Source organism: Dipodomys ordii, unplaced genomic scaffold, assembly GCF_000151885.1.
Source record: "Dipodomys ordii isolate 6190 unplaced genomic scaffold, Dord_2.0 Scaffold19, whole genome shotgun sequence".
Taxonomy (NCBI): Eukaryota; Metazoa; Chordata; class Mammalia; order Rodentia; family Heteromyidae; genus Dipodomys; species Dipodomys ordii.
The window spans coordinates 8,997,675-9,018,502 of NW_012267235.1; the positions used below are offsets into that span (position 1 = coordinate 8,997,675).

At 41.3% G+C, this 20,828-nt stretch overlaps 1 protein-coding gene across 1 annotated transcript in view; it reads right to left on the reverse strand.

Annotated features, from left to right (window-relative positions):
- Positions 1-10,506: 10,506 nt before the first annotated feature.
- Positions 10,507-20,828, reverse strand: part of Hs3st3a1 (heparan sulfate (glucosamine) 3-O-sulfotransferase 3A1) — a 91,340-nt gene continuing 81,018 nt past the window's right edge. The window contains exon 2 of the mRNA XM_013013223.1: positions 10,507-11,428. Within this exon, the coding sequence (XP_012868677.1) occupies positions 10,807-11,428 (622 nt within the window). The 3' untranslated portion in view covers positions 10,507-10,806. The remainder of the gene's footprint in view (positions 11,429-20,828) is intronic.

The window sequence follows — 20,828 nt, forward strand, 5'->3', positions numbered from 1 at the left end:
AGAAAAAAGCCGGAAGTGGCGCTGTGGCTCAAGTGGTAGAGCGCTAGCCTTGAGCTGAAGAGCTGAGGGACAGCGCCCAGGCCCAGAGTTCAGGCCCCACAATGGGACCCAAAAAAAAAAAAACACAGTCCTCCAGATCCCAGCCTCTTGAGGGGGCTTCCATGACAGACATGAGTCCCCAGTACCTGGAAGAAAAGGTTCCTTTTTTTTTTAGATGAAAGGGAATAAACTGCCACAAATCAAAGCCAACTGTGTTTCTGGCAAGGGCCACAAGAGGCTGAGTCACAAAACAGCAGACATTGCCTATTCTGGCCCTTGATCATCTTTAATTATCTTGATAAGATGGTATTTGTGTGTTCATCAAGGGGCAAGAAATACTGCCTCTGCCTCTGATTGTGTGTGCACGCTGAGCTCTCCACAGAAAGGATTCAAAAGATAAGTTTCCTACCTCTGTAATTTGCAAACACAGGGACAAGTGGGGGAGGCAGGGAAACCAGAGCCAACACTCCCAGGAAATAGCATATGTCAAAGCAAACAGTCTGCCTGGACCAGATCAAAGGAAGGCCAGAAGTAATGGTTAGCACAGGAAAATCCAGGAATGAACAAGTTCTTTAGAGTTATATTTTTACGATTCGAGGTAGGGGGTCGTCTGTAAATTAAAAGGCCACAAATGAACGGAGTAAGATAACCCCCATTTAGAAACTGCTATTAAGAACTTTTTTTTTCTTTTCAAATAGCTATTTCAGAAGGAAGAAAAGGTATGGCCTTAGGAAAGAGAATGACATCAGGGGTTGGGGGGGGTAGCAGAAGACACACTCTTGGCATGGACAGAAACATTCACAGTGTATAGAAAAGACAGGTCTGCTGGTCAGCTAGCAACAACTACTTTGTCATTGTGTGTTTGGATTTCAGTGTCTGTCTGTGTCAGTATCTCACTAAGTAGCCCAGCCTAGCCTTGAACTTGTGATCTTGCTGTCTGTCAGCTTCCTAAGGGCTAGGATTAAATAAAAATGTACACCGTCACTGTGACTGGAATTGATAATTATTAGAAAGTGAATTTTAGTCACAATTTTTGGTAGCTTATAGGAAATCGGTGATTAACTTAATGATCATTCTCTTAAAGAGGCAGATGGAAATAGTTATGATGGACAGTCATGCTCATAGCTGTTAGTAGACACATCATTGTTTGGGGGAAAAAAGAGCCTGACAGGGTTTGTCTGTCCTCTTTATTACTCTCTTTTTTTAATCAGGGAGGAAACTGAGGTTCAATGGTATTTGAGTGATTCGTGCAAGACTTTATCATTTGTCAGAACATCAAAATTACTTATAAGATGGGCCAGAAAGCATGGAATTTTATTATCAGGACACAGAGAATGGCAAGTCATTAAAAATTGGAAATGTGCAAGGCACTAATGTACACCTGGAATCCTTCTTACTTGGGAGGCTGAGATTAAGGGGATTACTGTTGGAGGCCATCTTGGGCAACAAAAAGTTCACAAGGCCACATCTCAAGAGAAAAGAAATCCAGATGTGGCGACTCATGTCTGTGGTAGAAGTGACAGTGGGGAGCATAAAGTGGAGGATCACAGTCCAGGCTAAGACAGGCAAAAAGTGAGACTCTATCTCAAAAATAATCAGAGCAAAAAGGAATGGAGGTATGGTTTCAGTAGTAAAACATTTGCCTAGCTGTATGTGTGAATTCCTGTTTTCAAATCCTAGTAAAGGAAGGAAGGAAGAAAGGAAGGAAGGAAGAGGGAGGGAGGAAGGGAGGGAGGGAGGGAGGGAGGAAGGGAGAGAGGATGAAGGAAGGAAAGAGACAGAAAGAAAGAAAGAAAAGAAAGAAAGAAAAAGGAAGAGAGAGAGAAAGAAAAAGAGAGAGAGAAAGAAAAAGAAAGAAAGAAAGAGAAAGAAAGAAAGGAAGGAAGGAAGGAAGGAAGGAAGGAAGGAAGGAAGGAAAGAAGGAGAAAAGAGAGAGATGAGTAGAGAAGATGTAAGATCAGTGAATATTATATGCTCCTTGCTTCACTTTCTTCTTTCAAGCAGGTAAATATTCAGTGCTGTGTAAGTATAACAAATGCATGATTGTATTATTCACTAGTATGTCCACACCTCTACCTACTCTCAGTGAGTGGAGAGAAATGAAAGAGGGTTGCTCATGTGGAGGACAGCGTGACAGAGACAGACACAGCTCAGTTCTAGATGCCCGGATGACAACAAGGAAAAAAAAAAAAGGACATGACCATGAAACTGAGGAAATAGAGGTTGCAGAGACTGGAACCCAACTCAAGTAAAATAAAGCATCATGGGAATGACTGGAAATAAGTAAGCTGTGTCAAGGCTGAAGACATTGAGGGGAAAACCTCAGAGAGAGAAACAGAACATAGTCAGTCATCTTTGCTCGTCAGAGATTTGCCAGCTAAGTGAAAATCAGGGTGAGCTACTCAAGCTAGATCTGCTTCCATATTTTCTGTGTATAGGTTGAGTCAATAGAATTTATCATCTATTGATATAAAACGTATTATTATTGACTTCATCAAACAGTGAGGCTCAAGAGTTGAGGGGGGGAGAAAGCTCATTAGTTATATGTGTATATAGAAGGAGAACAAAATATGTTAACTGTGGAATCTAAATAGCTGAAAGCCATGCTCTGGTATTTTTTGCATGGCAGTAAGGCAGAGGAGATTACAAAGTTATATCTGCTGGGTGTAGGTGTCTCATACCTGTAATCTAGTTACTCAGGAGCCTGAGATGCAGAGAATCACAGTTCAAAGCCAGGCTGAGAAGAAAAGTCTCCAAAAGGCTCGATCTTCAATTAGCAAGCAAAAGGTTGGGCTGGAGATACGTCTCAATAGGTAGAGCACAAGCTGTGAGCAATAAGACTTAACAAGAGTCTGGGGCATTGAGTTCAAGCCATGGTACTGGCTTGAACTAAAAAAGAAAAGAAAGCTGCATCCAAAAAAAAGACACATCCTGAGAAAGGTTAAGAAGGTTTTTCTTTAGTGATAGGATAAAGATAAAAAAAATTGAAATAAAATATATGTTTTTGGAATGAGATGGTTATAACAAAACCAAAGCTCTTGTTGAAAAGAAAGGATGAGGCAAAACAAACATGTTAGATAATAAGTTCTTGTGTGTATATGCTGGTTACAAGGCTTGAACTCAGGACTTCATGCTCTTTTCTGTTCCAGGCTGGCACTTTAGCCCTTGAGCCATGGCTCTATTTCCAGCTTTTTGGTATTTTTCTGGCCCACACTCTCATTGATCCTGGATCTTCATACCTCAGACTCCTGAGTAGGTAGGATTATAACCATGAGCCACTAGTACCCAGAGTTAGATAACTTGATAAAAAGAACTTTGATATAAGGAAATATTGAAGTGTGAAAGTTTATTCCCAAGAGAAACAGAATGGGAGCAAAAAAGGGGGAGATCAAGATGCTAAAGAGACTGTTGTAAATAATAGCTGGAGCACTAATGGTTTTGTTAGGAATGATGTATTAATCACATTAACTTTTTTTTAATCTAGGAAGAAAGGGGGGGGAGTTCATGTCTAAAGTAGGATATAAAAATGTTTTGGCTCATTCCTGGGCATGTATCCAGAACATCACAAGCTAGGATACTGTAGACATTTGCACAGCCATGTTCATTGCTGCACTATTCACAACAGCCAATCTAGGGAAACAGCCCAGATGCCCTACAATAGATGAATGGACCCAAAAATGTGATTCTTATGCACAATGGAATTTTATAGAGCCATTAGAAAGAATATTATGTCATTTGCAGGGAAATGGATGGACCTAGAACGAATCATCTTGTGAGGTAAGCCAAGCTCAGAGAGATGAACAGTGCACGTTTTCTTTCACACGCAGAAGCTAGATCTAAAATACATAGGGACATGGTAAATTATATAGGACTCTAGGCATTTACACTCAGTGAGACTGAAGGGGAATGCTCTTGGGAGAGGAACACAAACACACAATACCTATGTGCATCTGACCATATATAATAATGTTTATCGAAATGAACTCCAGGAAAAGGACACAAGAGGTTTTTCCTTTGTTGTTTTTGTTTCCCCTTGTTTTTTATCTGTCTTTGAGAGGGTTGGAGGAGGGTATGTAAATGCAGGGACAAAGGGTGAACAAATGCAGCAGTGGTACTCACTAGACACTAGGTGGAAAATGAACTATACAATTTGTGGATAGGTAGGAGAGAGAAAAACTAGGAAAGAGAGAGGGAAGGAGTGACACTGTCCAAAAAAGGAATGTACTCTTTACCTGACTTATATAACCTTAACCCCTCTGTACATCACCTTTATAATAACAACAGAAGAACTGAAAAAGTGCTTTGGCTCACTGCTCTACAAAGGTCAGGTAGAAGTATTATAGAACATGTAGTTGGTGTTTGGTTTGTTTTTTTTATAACAAAGAACAACATCAGGTATTTGGGATGGAGTTGACTAGCAGGAGAGTGAGGTTAGGTTATGGGGGCATCAGTTCATAGTAATCAAGAACCCTTGTTCCTTCTCAACCAGCCTAAGGAAAGGACTCTAAGGTTTCCTGCATGCTACTATCCTCTGCTCAACCAGCTGTTACGGGCTTGAAATACAGACATCTGAGCTTAGATAAGAGATAACAGGTGGCAGTGAAATATCAGTCAGAAATAGCAGCTCAGCGGCAGACAGCCTTTCAGAAGCAGAATGCCAAGCTCCGCCCCTGTCTGGTCTGGTCAAGGGTGAGAAGCAAGACATGGGAAGCCAGGTATGTCTCTGCCCGGCGGCATCCCCAGCTTGTCTGTGAACGTGTCTCATCTTTGATCATCTGTTTCATCCATCTTCCTTCGGAGCCTTTTTCCCCTAAGGAAAACACTCCTGGGGGAAAGTTAGATCTATTTGATCTGTGTGTCAGCCTCTACCTGAGGCAAAGACGCAATATTCCAATAGCATGTCTTAGAGCTGAGAGCACTTGTCCAGGGAGTCTTTCATAGGAAGTAAGCATCATTAAGAGTGGTAGATGGGAACAGAGGAAAGAATTTAGGGCAGTGATTCGGGGCAGTGAGTGGCAACAGAAGGTACCTAAAAGTGGAGACAGTGTGTAGAGAGAAATGGGAGGCAAAAGGAGACATCAGTCCATTTGCAATCCAGGCAAGACCTTCAGGGTTGCTGAACACTCTGGCTTTACAATAAACTGATACTCATAGAGACAGAGTGTCTGGACCACAGCTTGCCAGCCTGTGGACTGTAGTGATATAGTACAGGTTAGCATGGAACTAAAAATCAAGTCCACTCAAGTTTCACCCAGGAGAGCTAACAATGGACCAATTACATTCCCACCAGATCCTTAAAATAGATCCAAAACACCTCACCCAGACATCGGGGATAAAGGACTCACCACAGATGATGTATCTTCACTTATTGTCACCATGTAGTGTGACAACAATACTAAGAGAGTAAGCTGTGTGGCATATATCTATTGTCAGAATACCACATTGGAAATTAACTTTAAAAAAAATCAGGTTATAGCCTGAAATAGATAACCATCTTCTAATACCCCACAGGGGATCTAGATATTAGAAGGCAATTTCTACTTTCCATTTTCTTTCCTCCTGACGTAACAAAACTGTCATTTTATAACTGTGTATCATGTTGTATTGCCTCAGTTTCTCTAATGCATCCTTTCCAAGTTTCTGCTATGTAGCAAGCAGATTTATCATTCCCATTATCCAGGTCACTGAGAGTGAATACAGACCTGTTTGCAAGCTGATGAAGGTATTTCAAGGGACACCAATTCTCCAGTAACACTCATGCTTCTCTAGCTGGGCTTGAGGTGTGAGATTTAAAAGGCCCCCTCCTCAGCAAAGGCTGCAGGATTCTGCTTTATTTTTACATCGGGCTTTGCATTGGGCAGGTATTTCAATGACTTTCTCTATGCTTGGGAATGATCACCTCCTCTCTTCCTTGGTTGGCAAAACTTTGGTGCAAAGGTCTGGGGTTTCTAGGCTATGAGGAATCAGGAATATGCTTTTCCTGGCTATTTCTTAGCAACCCAGAGACACTGGTAACCAGAGTGCATCTGTGTGAACTTTGGTATTTCACAGAAAGAGAGATCTTTACTTCTCTCTCGGCACGTCAGGGTTGTCAGGTGATAAGAAATATTGTCATCTCCCTGTCGTCCTGGCAAACGGAAACTACAAGATTTGAACGTGAAAGAGCTTTAAGAAATGTTTTATTGCCATGTTATTTTTTTTCCACCTGAAGCCGACTGATCCCACGCCACAGAAATGCAATTATCCGTGTGTTACAAGTTGCTCTTCTTATCTTCATTGTGAGCACGTCACTCGGTTCAGCTCCCTTAATGCCCCTCATGGCAAAGTATAACATTAAATGTTGATCTCTTCATTATGATTTCCAAGAAAAGAACTAGCGTGGCCGCCAAGATTCTTTGTGAAGCTGGCTTGGCACACACATGCTGTGTGACTAATTTGCTTCATTTCTAGCCAGGAACCTCAACAAAGACGGACACTTTGCTTGAGATGATTCTTTGTTGGGGGGGCGGAGGGTCTCACGTGTGCCTTACGGGTGTTTAAGTAGTATTCCTGAGACACCAGTGGCAACTTTGAGGCAACTCTGTGACAAAAAGCCTCCCAATACTGTTCTGGGTACAAAAATCACCTTTTGTTTAAAAAAGAAAACAAAAAAACATGGTGTTTATCAGGTAATCCCTGCTACTCCAGGGACTTAGATGAAAGGATTGTGGTTCCAAGCAAGCCCAGGTAGATGAATCCAAGAGAGTCTGATTTTCAGCTAACCAATACAGAGCTGGGAGCGCAGGTGTGGTTCAAGTGGTAGAGTACCAACTTGAGTGAAAAAGCCGAGTGAGAGTACAAGGCCCTGAGTTCAAGCCTCACTATCAGCAGGTGCACAAAAAAGAACTCATCTTAAACCTTGGTCTCAACTGTGTAGCTTCCCCTGTGAAAGTGGAGAACTACTGTTTTTTGTTTGTAGGGGTTTTGGGGAGCTCAGTACTGGAGTTTAAACTCAAAGCCTTGTGCTTGCTAGGCAGGTCTCTCATCATCACGCCTCTGATGCCTTCAGTCTTCTTCACATGGTTATTTCTAAGATAGGGTCTCCCTTTAGGCCCATTTGGGCCTAGAATATGAGCCTCCTGTTTGTACTTCTCTTGGTTGCTGGGAGAACAGGAGGCAGCTCTATGCCCAGCCATTCTGCTCCCTCCATAGTTGAAGATGACACATGTACACCACTGACCCACTCCTGGAGTCTCATCAACTCCCCCTACATCTCAGGCTGGCCTGAACCTCCATACTTCATCTCTACCCTCTAAGTACCCAGGATTACAAACTTGAGCTGCCCTGTCTGAGTAGAGCTAGTTTGTTTCAGATGAAATGATGCATCTGAAAGAGTGATCATCTATGTGCACCTAAGGTACTATATTATTCCATAGAGCTGTCGATTCCCGCAATGCATTGGGGATCTCTTTATGGCACTTGGCAGGTCTCAGCTGGCAGAACACGATGAGGGCATTTAGGAGAAATTTATCCTGCTCGCAACTGAAAACCCAGAAGTTAAGCACTTCAAAACACATTTATATGTTTTTAAAACCTGTGCTTGAGTGCCAAATGGGAAGTCAATCCACCCTCCTATTGTAGTCATTTATTATAACTTTGAAAGTCCTCAGAAAAGAAGACAATGAGAGTGGGCTTAATTCTACTAGAATAATCAATATCCATTAAGATATGATATTCATATCAAGTTAATTTGCCTTGCAAGTGCTCATCTGGAGAAAGCGTATGCTGTAGCCACTACCTCAGAAGCAAAGGGCTTCTAAATGTTCTCCTCCAAAGACAAGGTTCTGCAGAAGGCAAGCATGCTTGGCAGGCACCTTTGGAGAAATCAGCTTAGAGGAAAGATATCTAAGTTGTTCTCTTCAATATAAAAACCTATTACTTAGTACAGCTAATTGAATTAAAAGTAGACACAAGGCTGATTCAGAGCCCACCAGGAATAAATGGCACACTGCAGACAGAACTGGAATGTTCCTGTTCTGGGTGAAATGTAGGGCATACCAAACCTAGGTCTTTCTATAGTCTGCTGAGATCTATAACTTCAAGTGCTGTTGGGGATTGTTAGAAGTTTCAAGGTTTCCTGGAGGGTTCTGTAGTCATTCATTCTTCAGATGACAAAAACAAAAAATGCTGTGTGCAACAGGTCTTTTGCACTCAATTTTGTTCTTTTATTTCTTCCACACAAAAAGAGGAAGGTTAACTGAATGCAATTGTTAGGTGCGATTGTTTCTTTGTGCCAGGCAACTTTTGCATAATGCTAAGCAACCAAGTTCTTACAAAAGATTCAGAGACACAAACAAAATGAGTTCCAAGATGGGGAGAGTTAAAATGAGTATCTTGTTGCTGCTGGTGATGAATCATGTAGAAGGAAGATAGTGTACAGAATTAGAAATTGAGGGCACAGAAGTAAAGGAGAGCAACTGGAAAAGGCCGCCTGATTCAGGGTCTAACTGACCCCCACAAATGGATACTAACAAGAAACCCAAAAGTTGGAGCAATGACAAAATATCTAGGAACTCAAGAGATTGTTTTTCCTCACCCTTTCCTTCATTTCAATCCTGTGTTAGTCTTCTCCAGAAATATTTACATCCCCAATGTGGCATGCAATATACATGTACAGTGACATTGCATATTTTAAACCAACTACAGTTTCTTTTGATTGACAGCATTGAAAAAGAAGCAGAATATCATATCGATGCAGTAGAGAGTCTGGTCCTTTAAGTTTTGGTAGATAAAGAAAGGTTCATGGAATAAGAAGAGACATTTTCCTTTTGGGTTTAAACCTGTAATAAAATGTTGCTGACAGACTAATTATAAATGTTTTATATATTTTGTGCAGATGGGTTCCTTGCTAAACCAATTTAATTCCCATTAATGCTAATCTTGTTAATACCCACTCAGAGAGCAAAGGAATACTCTTAATAAACTATTGATTTATTTAGACCATTGAAATAGGGGGATGTGTGGGAGTTGATAGAAAAGGAAAAACCACCATTTTACCACCACTGTATGTCTTACAATATTTTCCAACTATTAATGAGTATTCAGTAGTTGATGTGAGTGAGGGATGGGAGGAGGGGAGGTGTAAAGTGGCAAGTGACCATGTCCTACCCATAAAAATGAAGGTATTTCAAGTGAGTTGTCAAGTGACAAGGTTTTAGTCCTAGCTGCAGACAAGTACAATATTACAATCAATGTAGCCATTCTTTCTTCACAAAGAGGTTAAGGAAAGGTAAGATGCACACTTGCAAACTAATTTATTGGGTTTCTTCTTACTCTATTTTTTGTGCCTATCCTGGGGCTTGAACTCAAGGCCTTGTGCTCTCACTTGGCTTTTTCATTCAAGTCTGATGTTTTACCATTTAAGATATACACCTCCACTTCCAGCTTTTTGGTGCTTAATTGGAGGTAAGAGTGTCACAGACTTTTCTGCCCTAGCTAGCGTTTAACCACAATCCTCAGATCTCAACTTCCTGAGTAGCTAGGATTACAGATGTGAGCCACCAGCACCCAGTTGGGTTTTTCCTTAAAACACAAGAACAAAATAGTCATATCAACCAACATGTAATATTCTCACATTCTGAGTGTAGCTGTCTATTTTGCTCTCAGCAGAAGAATTCAGTAATTTTCTTTTAAGCTTAAATCAACCATCAGCCTGTTAAATTTCCCTTTCTCAGAGTAAATGGCTAAGAGCCAAGGTAGGCTCTTACAAGACACTATGTCCGGGTCTTAATGGTTTTCTTGAACACAATTATGGAATAAGAACTGGAGCTTAGACATTAGTCACCACCCTGTCTCTTCTCAGATACTGGATTCCAAAAGCCCCTATCTTATTTCCCATCTTTCCTTGCAAAAAGGTATGAAATAAAATAGTGGAAGATGGGGGATTTTTGTCCAGGATCCACATCTTGCTTTAAGGTATGTCATGGAACTTCCCTGAGACTGTTATTTCCTCATCTGTGAAATTGAAATAATCATCTTTCTGTACTCTGGTAGCATGTGTTAGCATAAGGATCAAAAACAGATCAGAAAGCAGTGTGAAAATGGGTGTGCAAATGTACAGGAGTAACTGGAAAATATGTTTAATTTAACGAAGTGACATGAGTCCAAGGGAAGGAGACCTAAGAATAGACATGAGGATTGGATAGCTTGTCAAATAGAAAGAGAACAGAGCAATGTTTACCCTTAAGATTCTGTTGTTTGTTGTTGTTTGGGGCCTATACTGGGTCTTGAACTAAGAATTTAGGTGTCCTCCTTTAACATTTTTGCTCAAGGCTGGCACTCTTCCACTTGTGGCCATCCCTCTAATTCTGCTTTTTTTTGGTGGCTCAGTGGAGATAGGAACCACATGGCTTTTCCTGCCAGGGCTGGCTTCAAAACCTCTATCCTTAGATCTCAGTCTACTGAGCAGGTAGGATTACAGGTGTGAGCCAAGACACCTACCTGGCATTCTAAAATGCTTAATAATACTTATCCTTTATGACAGGGTATATGGAAAATAAAATAAGAACTGACAGGTGAGCGTATTTAATTGAGTGCAGTTTTCTTGTTGTGTTCATCCCAAATGTGGTGCATTGGTTACACATGAAGACGGAAGGGAGGGAGCCTTCATTCTTTGAAGGAAGAAAATACTGAAACAAATATTTCCAGCTCAAACATTACACTGCCTTTTCTGTACCGATTGATAAAAAAATATATTATATTTTAGATTATTTTTTTAAATTATATTTGCTATCCATCCCAGCCAAAGTCCTGGCCGGTCATCTGGTAGAACTTGAGGTTGAAGGGCCGGTAGAAGTCGCGCAGCCTCTGCACCACGCCGGGGTCGATGTCGGGGTGGGTCCTGCCTTTGGTCTTGCCCAAGCAGTGCGGCTTGCTGCTGCCCTCGGCCTTCTTGAGGCAGGGGAAGCCCTTGGTCTTGTTGAAGTAGAAATGCTTGTCGGTGATGATGCGCTTGAGGCCCAGGAAGTCCTGCACGCGGCCCAGCTCGCCCGCAGGGTCGCGGATGAGGCGCTCGCCGCTCACGAAGAGCATCTGGCCGAGCGGGAAGTGGCGCAGCCAGTGCTCCAGGTGCTTGGCGTAGATGCCGATCTGGATGGCGCTCCACGACGTGTCGATGAGCCCCGCGCTGCGGTTGCGGAACGTCAAGCTCTCGAAGCTGGGGATGTCGGGCCGCTTGGACAGCGTCTGCGTGTAGTCGGAGATGGCCCTGGTCACCGGGTCGCGCACCACCACGATCAGCTTCGTGTCCTTGGACATGGCCGAGATGCGCGCAGGCGCCTCCCGCGTCACGAAGTAGCTGGGCGTCTTCTCCATGGTGATCTGCCCGTCCAGGGTCCTGGGCATCAGCTCCCTGGAAAGAGAGGCAGGATCAACAAGGCTTGTGAGAGTCGGAGGAGGGAGGAGGGCCTGGCCCTGAGGGGCACAGTCTGGTTCTAGGGCACAAAAGATCCAGGACCGTGTCCTGCAGGGACATGCTGTGATGGTTACTATTAATATTTAATATAATTAATATAATATTATATAATTAATTATGTATTAATTAGTATAATATTAATACAACTAATTATATTAATTATGTGTTAATTAATATAATATTAATGATATATACTTTTTTCTTTTTTTGGAAGGACTGGGGTTTGAACTCAAGTGCTTCTTTGCCTGCATCCTTTGCTCAGCTGGTGCTATACCAGTTGAGCCATGCCTCCAGCTCAACTTTTTTGCTAGTTATTATGGAGATGGAATCTCACAGACTTTTCTATCCAGGCTGGCCTTGAAACACCATCTCTTCAATCTCAACCTCCCGCATAGCTAGAATTATAGGCATGAGCCACCAGCAGCTTGAAGATTATAGTTAACATAATATCATCATGCACAGTTGTCTTTCCTTATCTCTGGTTTGACTTTGCCTGGTTTTAGTTACCTACCTTCAACTGTGGTCCAAAACTATGAAAGGGATATTCTAGAAATAAGCCATTTGTAAGTCTAAAATCATGTGCCACTTTGAGTAGATGAACTGTTTCACTATGTCAATTTATCCTGCTCAGTGTCAATCATTTTTCATCCAATGTATTCACATTGTATAATGTTACCCATCTCTTAGTTCTCTACCCTCCAGTGACTACACTGAATATACTACCTGCCCGTTAAGACAGTGACTTGTCTTCATAATTCCTGAGGGAAGTTTTTTTGTGTGGGACCAACAGAATATTAAATAATCTATCTTTTATTTGATTATTTGAAATGCCCTCATTATCATATTATAAATATCTTAGTTTCTTTCTCCACTAGCCTTCTTATAAATTATTATCACACTGCAATTTATTATTTCTAATTCTGATGATTGATTTGTTTCAATAAACTCTGCAGTTAATTTTCTTTTGAATTTGTAATAAAATACTTTGTTGAATGAGATTCCCTCTGTTGATATATTCAAGTTTTGTCATTTATTCTGTTTGCATATATATAGTATCAAATATGAAAGCAAATAAATTGCAAAAATGAATCTTAAGTTCTCACATTCACCTTCAAAAATCTCAGGCACTGGTACCTCACACCCTGTCATTGTAGTGATCCAAGGGGCTGTGATCTGAGAATCATGGTTCAAAACCAGCCTGGACAGGAAAGTCCATAAGACTCTTATCTCCAATTAGCCACCAAAAATCTTTAAGTGGAGGTGTTGCTCAAGTGGTAAAGTGCCAGTCTTGAGCAAGAAAGCTAAGTGAGAATGTGACATCTGAGTTCAAGCCCTTGTATCAGCACAAAATTCATAACTAATGACCAGTTTCATTCATAAATCCCTTCATCTGCACCCCCAACATGGCAAATAAATAAACTTACAGTTAATCACAGATATCATGTCTATTAGTTTGCAGGTTAAATATTCAACACCAATTCCTCACCCGACAAAGTATTTCTGTGGTATTGATGTATTCTAATTTAATGACAGAGGTTTTACCCTAGGTTTTGTTTTCTGTGATCATTTCAACAAAATGTTCTTCTGTTATTTTTTGAAGGGAGAATAAAAGTTATATATATATATATATATATATATATATATATATATACACACACACATATACATATATATGATTTCTGTTGCTGATTTTTTTATTTTAAAAGAAATTTGTAATTTGTTTTTGAAAAGCATTTCTGATGTACCTCACTAAAACTGAGCCTTTACATATACCTTAAGTGCCAGCGATAGCCAACCTAGCGAAGAGGAGATATCAAGGAGATGTGTATTGTTCCTCACTATCCCTTCCAACTTCACAGTGTCAATTTCACAGTGCGACTCCCTTCAGAGAACTCAGAGGTGACCAGGCCAACAAGCTCTGGGAGGGAGCTCAGGTTAGTTACTTGTGTATGAGATAAGCTGGGAGATCTACTCAGAGATGGTTCGAATTTCTCAGTGAAAGAAATTTGATCAAATGTGTGGGAATGGTTCAGTCTGTAAAAGCAAACACCAAACGCACCACAGTGATAAGAAAAAGTATTTGTTGATTTAAATACAAAAGGTCAACATTCCTGTCTCCTTTCCTATAAGCTTTGGCTTTTAACTACTTTAAGTTTTGGCCTGCCTCTCACACACAGGTATCAGACTTCAGTGGGGAGCTTCTGGTTTGGCTTGTGGGGGCCTGGGGGGGGGGAGATACCCAAGAGCCTTTCTCCAAGACTGAAGCTATAGTCTGTGAAAACACTACTAACACAACTGAAGAAGAAACTGTTGTCTAAAATTACTTGAATAGAGTGGGGTAAAGAACTATCCAAACGAGGAGCTTAAAAAGGAAACTGCTGAAACAGGATTTTGAAAGAAAAGGACACATTAATTACAGACAGTTGTCGGCAAGATGAAAACTGACTGGGTGGTATGAAGGAAGGGTGTCAGGCTTAACCCATGTTTGCTTTTTGGGAAAAAAAAGAAACCCAAACCCAAAAAGTGGTAGCCTAAATAAATTCTAATTTAAGTTTGGATTGTGAAGAACAAGTTACTTTGTAAAAGGCCTTACCTGAGACATTAACTTGCACTACCCTTTTTAATTAAGTCATTTTCCTATTGCAGACTGGACTTGAATGTTTAAAATGGGGCTAACAGAACTGGTGGGACAAAGGGTGAACCGATTCAGCAGTTAGAAATGAACTATACAATTTGGGAGGGGGGAAGTTGGGAGGGAAAATACTGGGAGGGAATGAGGGAGAGGGTGACACTATTCAAAGGAAATGTATTCATTACCTGAATCATGTAACTGTAACCCCTCTATACATCACCTTTCCAATAAAATTTAAAAACAAAAAATGGTGCTGAGGGAGGAGGTGGGGAGCTGGGGAGGAAAGGAATGGTAGGGGAAAAACAAAGGAGGGGATAACAATGCTGGATTGGAAATGGACTCATACATGACCTTACTCATCTAACTGTAACCCTTCTGTACAATATCTTTACAAACTTTAAAAGCTTCATGGAGTTTCCTGTCTGGGCTGGCTTTTGTTAGTCTATTCTTATATCCACCTGATATTTGATCCTAACTATATAACACATTTTAATAAATTCAGTATAAGTTTAAAAAATGGTGCTGATATTCTTATGAAATGAAATGTACCTGTAAGGCAGAATACTGGATTCCCAGGGTTTGAGAGGACCTGGGAATTATCCTTCCTTAACCCCTGTAAGGCATATGCTAGGTCTTTACTCTATGTAAGCAGGTGGGCCATGTATGGACAGTGAAAGCCCTAACATCATGAAGGGTGTAAAGAAAACCCAGCCAGGTTCTGGGAAGCCCAGGGGATTTCCTTAAAGATGGAGCTGATTGGTGGGAGGGAAAGGTCCCAGAGGACTTTATACTTCCAGGCTACATAGTATGCACGGCTCCAATTTCATCTCTACATTGTGAAGAAGATTTGGAAACTTTTCTAGTAGGTGTTGAGAATGGGGTAGAGACCAAATGGTAAGAAGAAATTAAAGTGTCCTAAAGGATACAAAGGTGAGAAAGGTGTTCACAAGCCAGTTACTATTACCAGGTTCTTTCTCTAAAAGACTCGGTGAGAATTCACAATAACTAAAAAGTGGAAGCAGTTAAACTGCTCACCAATGAACTGGGTATGGTATAGACATGCAAAGCAATATTATGGGGCTATAGAAAAGAAAGAAATTCTGTCATGTGATAGAATATGACATTATGCTAAATGATATAATCCAAGCCCAAAAGAAAACTACTGCCTGATCCCACTTTAGTGAGGTTATCTCAAGTCGTTAAATCATAAAAACAGAAAGCAAACTGGTTTCTAAGACTTGTGGGGAAAAGGAATGGAGAGAGTGGTGCATGCTGAGTTAGAGTTTCCCAAGATTAAGAGTTTTAGATACTGATTGCATCGACATGTGTAACTATTGAACACTATACTAAACCTATAGACAGGTAAGAACAGAAATTTGGTTATGTATAGTTTACAATAATTCTTTTCTATAGAAGCATGCAGGAGTGAGCAAAGGCCATGAATGGATAGGAAAGCATTTAGTGAAAACAAAGGAGTCAGTTGGCTTTGCAATTAATTAAGTATTGAAGCCAGGTATTGAAAGAGCTGTGGTTTTGTTTTCCTCCTGCTGGACCAAAGGGGCATGAAATAATTTATGACATTCTGGGGAGCTGATCTGAAAGCAGGAAAATGATCTCTTCTCACTGCTTGGCTGGGTGACCTCAAGCCACTCATTTAATTTCACTCAGCTCAGTTTCTTCATCTCACGAAAACCAGTCCCAACATTGAGGAAATCTGGACCACAATGGTTGTGTCAGCATGGCCATCATTACCGGGTACCTACCAAGCATTGTTTGCAGTGGTTGTTGCTTGTTTTGTTTTGTTAGCAGTACCGTGGTTTGAACTCAGTGGTTTGTACTTGCCCAGAAGGTGCTCTATTACTCGAGCTACAACTTTAGTCATGTTTGCTTTTGCTAACGGATGGCTAGCATCTTGCACTTTTTTCCCTAGGCTAGGCTCCAGCTAAGATCTTCCTACTAACATGTCTCGTGTAGCTGGGATGACAGGCATTTCCCACCATGTCTGGCCTGCCAATGATTGATTTTAAGGAAGTGAAGCCCAAGATTCTGTCTTCCTAACTTCCAAATGACCCTCATTTGGTCCAGGTAAGAGGGGTTCCGAGAAGACCAGAGGTAGGCCTCTCTGTCATGTTTCTCCTATATTCAAGCATCGGACCACTTGATGCTGAGGCAGTGAAGAGACGTACTCTGAAGACCATGAAAGGGCTGTTGTCTTTTGAAGAGCAGAAACTGACATGTTAGGGTATCAGAACTGAGCTTGGGGCTTAAGAGGATTCCCTCTTCTTCCACGGTATGTGAGGAATTATGACAAGAAAGAGCCGTTGGGCAACACTTCATTTCATCTGGATATTGTGCCACCTTATGGTTCATGGTGTTGGAGATTTCAGGTTTGATCTGGCCAGTCTACCCTGGATAAACTCCATCTGCTCACAGTGTGAGTGTTTTCCTGCTGTCACACCAGCGATGGCTCAGATCTGCCTCTGTGGCTGGTTTCTGTGACCATCAGAGAAGCAGGACTTCCTTGTGAGGAAACAGCCAGTTCCCTGGGTCTGCTTTGATCACAGCTCCATTCAGGGAGAGTCTGCCATGACACTGAGCATGCATGTAATATGCGCAAGGAAAGGCAAATGAGGAACCACCTCTCCTTTCTTCTCAGCTTGGGCCATTGCCTCTCAATTCTCAGAGTCTTTCTGTAGTCCTCACTTCCTTTAGTATTGCTACTGGAAGTAGCTCCTCCTAATACATCTGTAACTACACCTGCCCCCGTATGTTTTGAATAGTTTTTCGTCAGTTATTCATAAGGAAAGGTTAATCTTGCCTCTGACCCTACATAAAACCAATGACAGGTTGCTCGCAGATATAAACAGAAAGGGTAAAACAAATTAAACATTTTAAAGGAACCTTAGGAAAGCATTTTAACGGTTTTGAGGGAGGCCAAGATTTTGATATTGTATTAAAGAAATAATGATAAGAAAAGACTGAATTGGGCTGGGAAGGTGGCTCAGTAGTAGAGTGCTTGCCTTGCATGCCTGAGGCCCTGGATTCGACTCCTCAGCACCACATAAGCAAAAGAAGCCAGAAGTGGCACTGTGGCTCAAGTGGTAGAGCGCTAGCCTTGTGCTGAAGAGCTGAGGGACAGCACCCAGGCCCAGAGTTCAGGCCCCATGATTGACAAAAAAAAAAAAAGAAAGAAGAAGGAAGGAAGGAAGGCTGAATTAAATTACACTAACAAAAATAAGGATTTTTTTTATTGAATAACACCATTGAGTAGAAAGGCAAAAATAGGAATGGAAGAAAATATTTAAAATAAAGGTATCTGATAAAAAAGTCATATATGTCATATATAAAGAGCCATTATGAATCAATAGATTCATGAAAAACTAACAGCCTAAAAGAAAATGAGTCAAAAGCTTGGACAACCACAATATACTTAAGACAGTATTCAAGTGCTTAATAAATTTATGAAAGTCATCAGAATTCTTTCGTCTTCAGAAAAACAATAATTTAAACCCAGTATCAGCCAGGCATTGGTAGTTCACACCTGTAATTCTAGCAGTTCAGGGGGTTGAGATCTGGAGGATTGAGGTTTGAAGCCATCCCAGGCAGAGGCATCTATAAGACTCCATCAAGCCAGGCTGTAGAAATGAATCAAATGGTAAAGTGCCAACTGAGCAAGCAAGGTGAGCAAGTGACAGGCTATGAGTTAAACCCTGGTACTAGCAAAAGGAAGGAAGGAAGGAAGGAAGGAAGGAAGGAAGGAAGGAAGGAAGGAAGGAAGGAAGGAAGGAAGGAAGAGGGAAGGAGGGAGGGAAGAAGGGAGGGAGGGAGGAAAGGAGGGAGGGAGGAAGGGAGGGAGAAGGAAGGAAAAGAAAAAATAAAACTTCAGTCTCATGGGATGACACATATAATTGCTTCCCTGATGACTGATTAATTAGTTCTAATAAAGTTTTATGCATTTATAGACCAACTAGAATAAAAATCATTGAGAATTCTGTATGTGGGTGAGGATAAAGTACCTCTGGCACTTCCTGTATTGGAGAGCAAGCTGGCACAATGAAACTAGGAAACTGCTTGGCACTCTGCTAACGCTGAGCATGTGCACACACGGTGCCCCTGAACTTCACTCGCAGTATTGCACTCAGTAGGTATCCCAGACCTGTTCTAAAAGGCATGATCAGTGGAGATCATAGACAATCATCACAGTCCTGAACTCAAAGTACACAAATGTCACATAAATCAGAAGTGTGTACACACACACACACACACGTAATATCATGCAGCCATCAAACTGAGAGGTGCTGTCATTTATGCCTGTTGGTACGGATTCATCTTGCAATGTTAACAAACATTGCTAGTGACAAGAATAGGCATGCATTCATTTATAAAAAGGTCAAAGACAGATAAACTCACCTGTTGCCTCCTGCATTTGATATCCAACAGTGTTTTCCCTTAAGGGGACTCAGTAATTAGGGAGGGGCATAAGAGGCTCTGGAAATAGGCGGAGCACACGGTGGCTGCTTGTTACATAAGTACATGCTCTTTGTGAAAGCTCATTGGGCTGTAATCTTGGATATGTGTCCTTTATTTGTAGACTAAAGTTATACATGAATAAATATTTTACTAGGCTTATAAAAAAAACAGATGCCTCCCCCCTAAGAAAACATGAATTTTGTAAAACCCAAACAAAATAAGACAACCTCAAAAGGCATTTGCTAAACCAATTATATCTCTAGTCTATGGAAAAGCAATCACAAAGGAAGAGGCATGGAGCTGACACCCACACATAAGAATCAGGGTTCTGCCCGTGTCCTCCATCCCCAGGCAAATTTCCAGATCAGGAGCTGCTGAAACACCTGGTCATCCACCTTCCTGACCAACACACACCACTCTATCATACAGAAGGGGGTCTCAGACTATGGCACAAATAGGTAACCTGACAAGCAAGCTGTGTTTGCAAAACATTTCAGCAATTGCTTTCGGATGTAACCTTTTCAGGGCTGTAAGAGAAATAAGGTAGGTAATATGATTGCCCTCAACTTCTTTCCTGATGAAGACACAGGCATGCAAAGATGCCCAGGCAGCACGCTTCAGTTTTTTACAACAGGAAGGAAGTGGGGTGGTGTTTCCAATGCAACTATTTGGTAAGTCAGAAAAATCCATACTTAATCCCACCAACGAGTAGTACCAGAAAATTCAGAACAGCTAAAAAACCTCCATCCTTTCATCTGGCAATAAAAGAGTTTAGGTAAGACACGAACAAAAAAACAATAGGAGAGTTCATTAGAAGAGAAATATGACAGAGAAAGAAAGCAACAGTAGTATCTCAGCTTAACTCTCCCATCTTGGGTCATCTTCCTCCTTCCAGAGCTAGGCCTCTAGTTCAATGGTGAGGGAAAAAAAATGGCTTTCTGATTAGTGAATTGCTTTTCTGTTTCCTGTAAGGGTGAGATGTCAAAAATGTACTCCTGTCCTTGGCTCTTCCTCATTCCTTTATCCTTTTAACTTCCTCCTGCCCCCATTTGATTGTCTAGAAGGTGGTGGTTTACCAGTTTATCCATCTGTGAGCTGAAGTTCCCTGACTAACAGCTTTTCTACTAACTCCTTATCACCAATTCCTGGTTCCTAGCATAGCTTCAGATAAGAAGCAGCACAAGCCTCTCATCCTAGCTCCTTGAGAAGCTGAGATTCTAGGTTCAAAGCCAAGAAACCCCCTGGGATTCTTATCTCCAATTAACTACCTAAAAGCAGGAAATAGAGATGTGGTTCAAGGGGTAGAGCACTAGCCTTAAACAACATCAACAACAAAAACATCAGAAATAGTGCTCAGGCCCTGAGTCCAAGCCTCAGGACCAACCAGTTCATGCGTGTGCGCACACGCCCGCGCGTGCACACACACATACAGTCATACTAACGAGATTGGTAAAAGAATATATCAACATCAGCTTGGTTAGAAACATTCAACAGATGTTAACTACAAGGACCTGAAGCTATTCAGAAAGTATTTGGGAGATCCTAGAAGACAGGATTCTGAGTTGAATGTAGTCAAGATGAAGGGATTGGTCTGCTAGAATTGGGAGCTGGGTCTAGTCAAGACTGAAATATCACAGTATGATTAATGTCATGGATGTAGGAAACTGAAGCCAGTGTGCAAGAAAACAAAGTAGCTACATACTCTCAAGGGCTCTTTGAACATAATCCAAATTGGAGAAAATAAAACCCTCAATTAGATGCTGATAATGGCAACCTGAGATGGAGGGTAATATACTTAGGAGAGAGATGTATCTAGGGGAGAACTGAGGATGCTAGACAGCTGTTTGTAAACTTTTCAAAGATCTCAAAGAGGACTGAGGTTCAAAGCCACCGTGGGAAGGAAAAATCTGTGAGCTTCTGTCTCCAATTAGCAATGCTAGAGGTGTGGCTCAGGTAGTAGGGCACCAGCCAAGTATGATTGAGGCCTTAAACTCAAACCCTGGAACCAGCAAAAACGAAAATAAGAAGAAAAAAAAAGTCCTTTCTGCACTGCCAGTTAGAAATAAGTATATAATTTCCACTTCATTGAAGTTGAAACAAACTGCTTTTTAAAAGTTAGTATTTATGCCTTAGAACAGAGACAGAATATTCTTGGTCTTACTCTAAAAGAATCTTAGATGATTCCCACAGCCCCATGAGGGCAGTGTGGCTTTATGGAGAACTCAGACCTGGGAA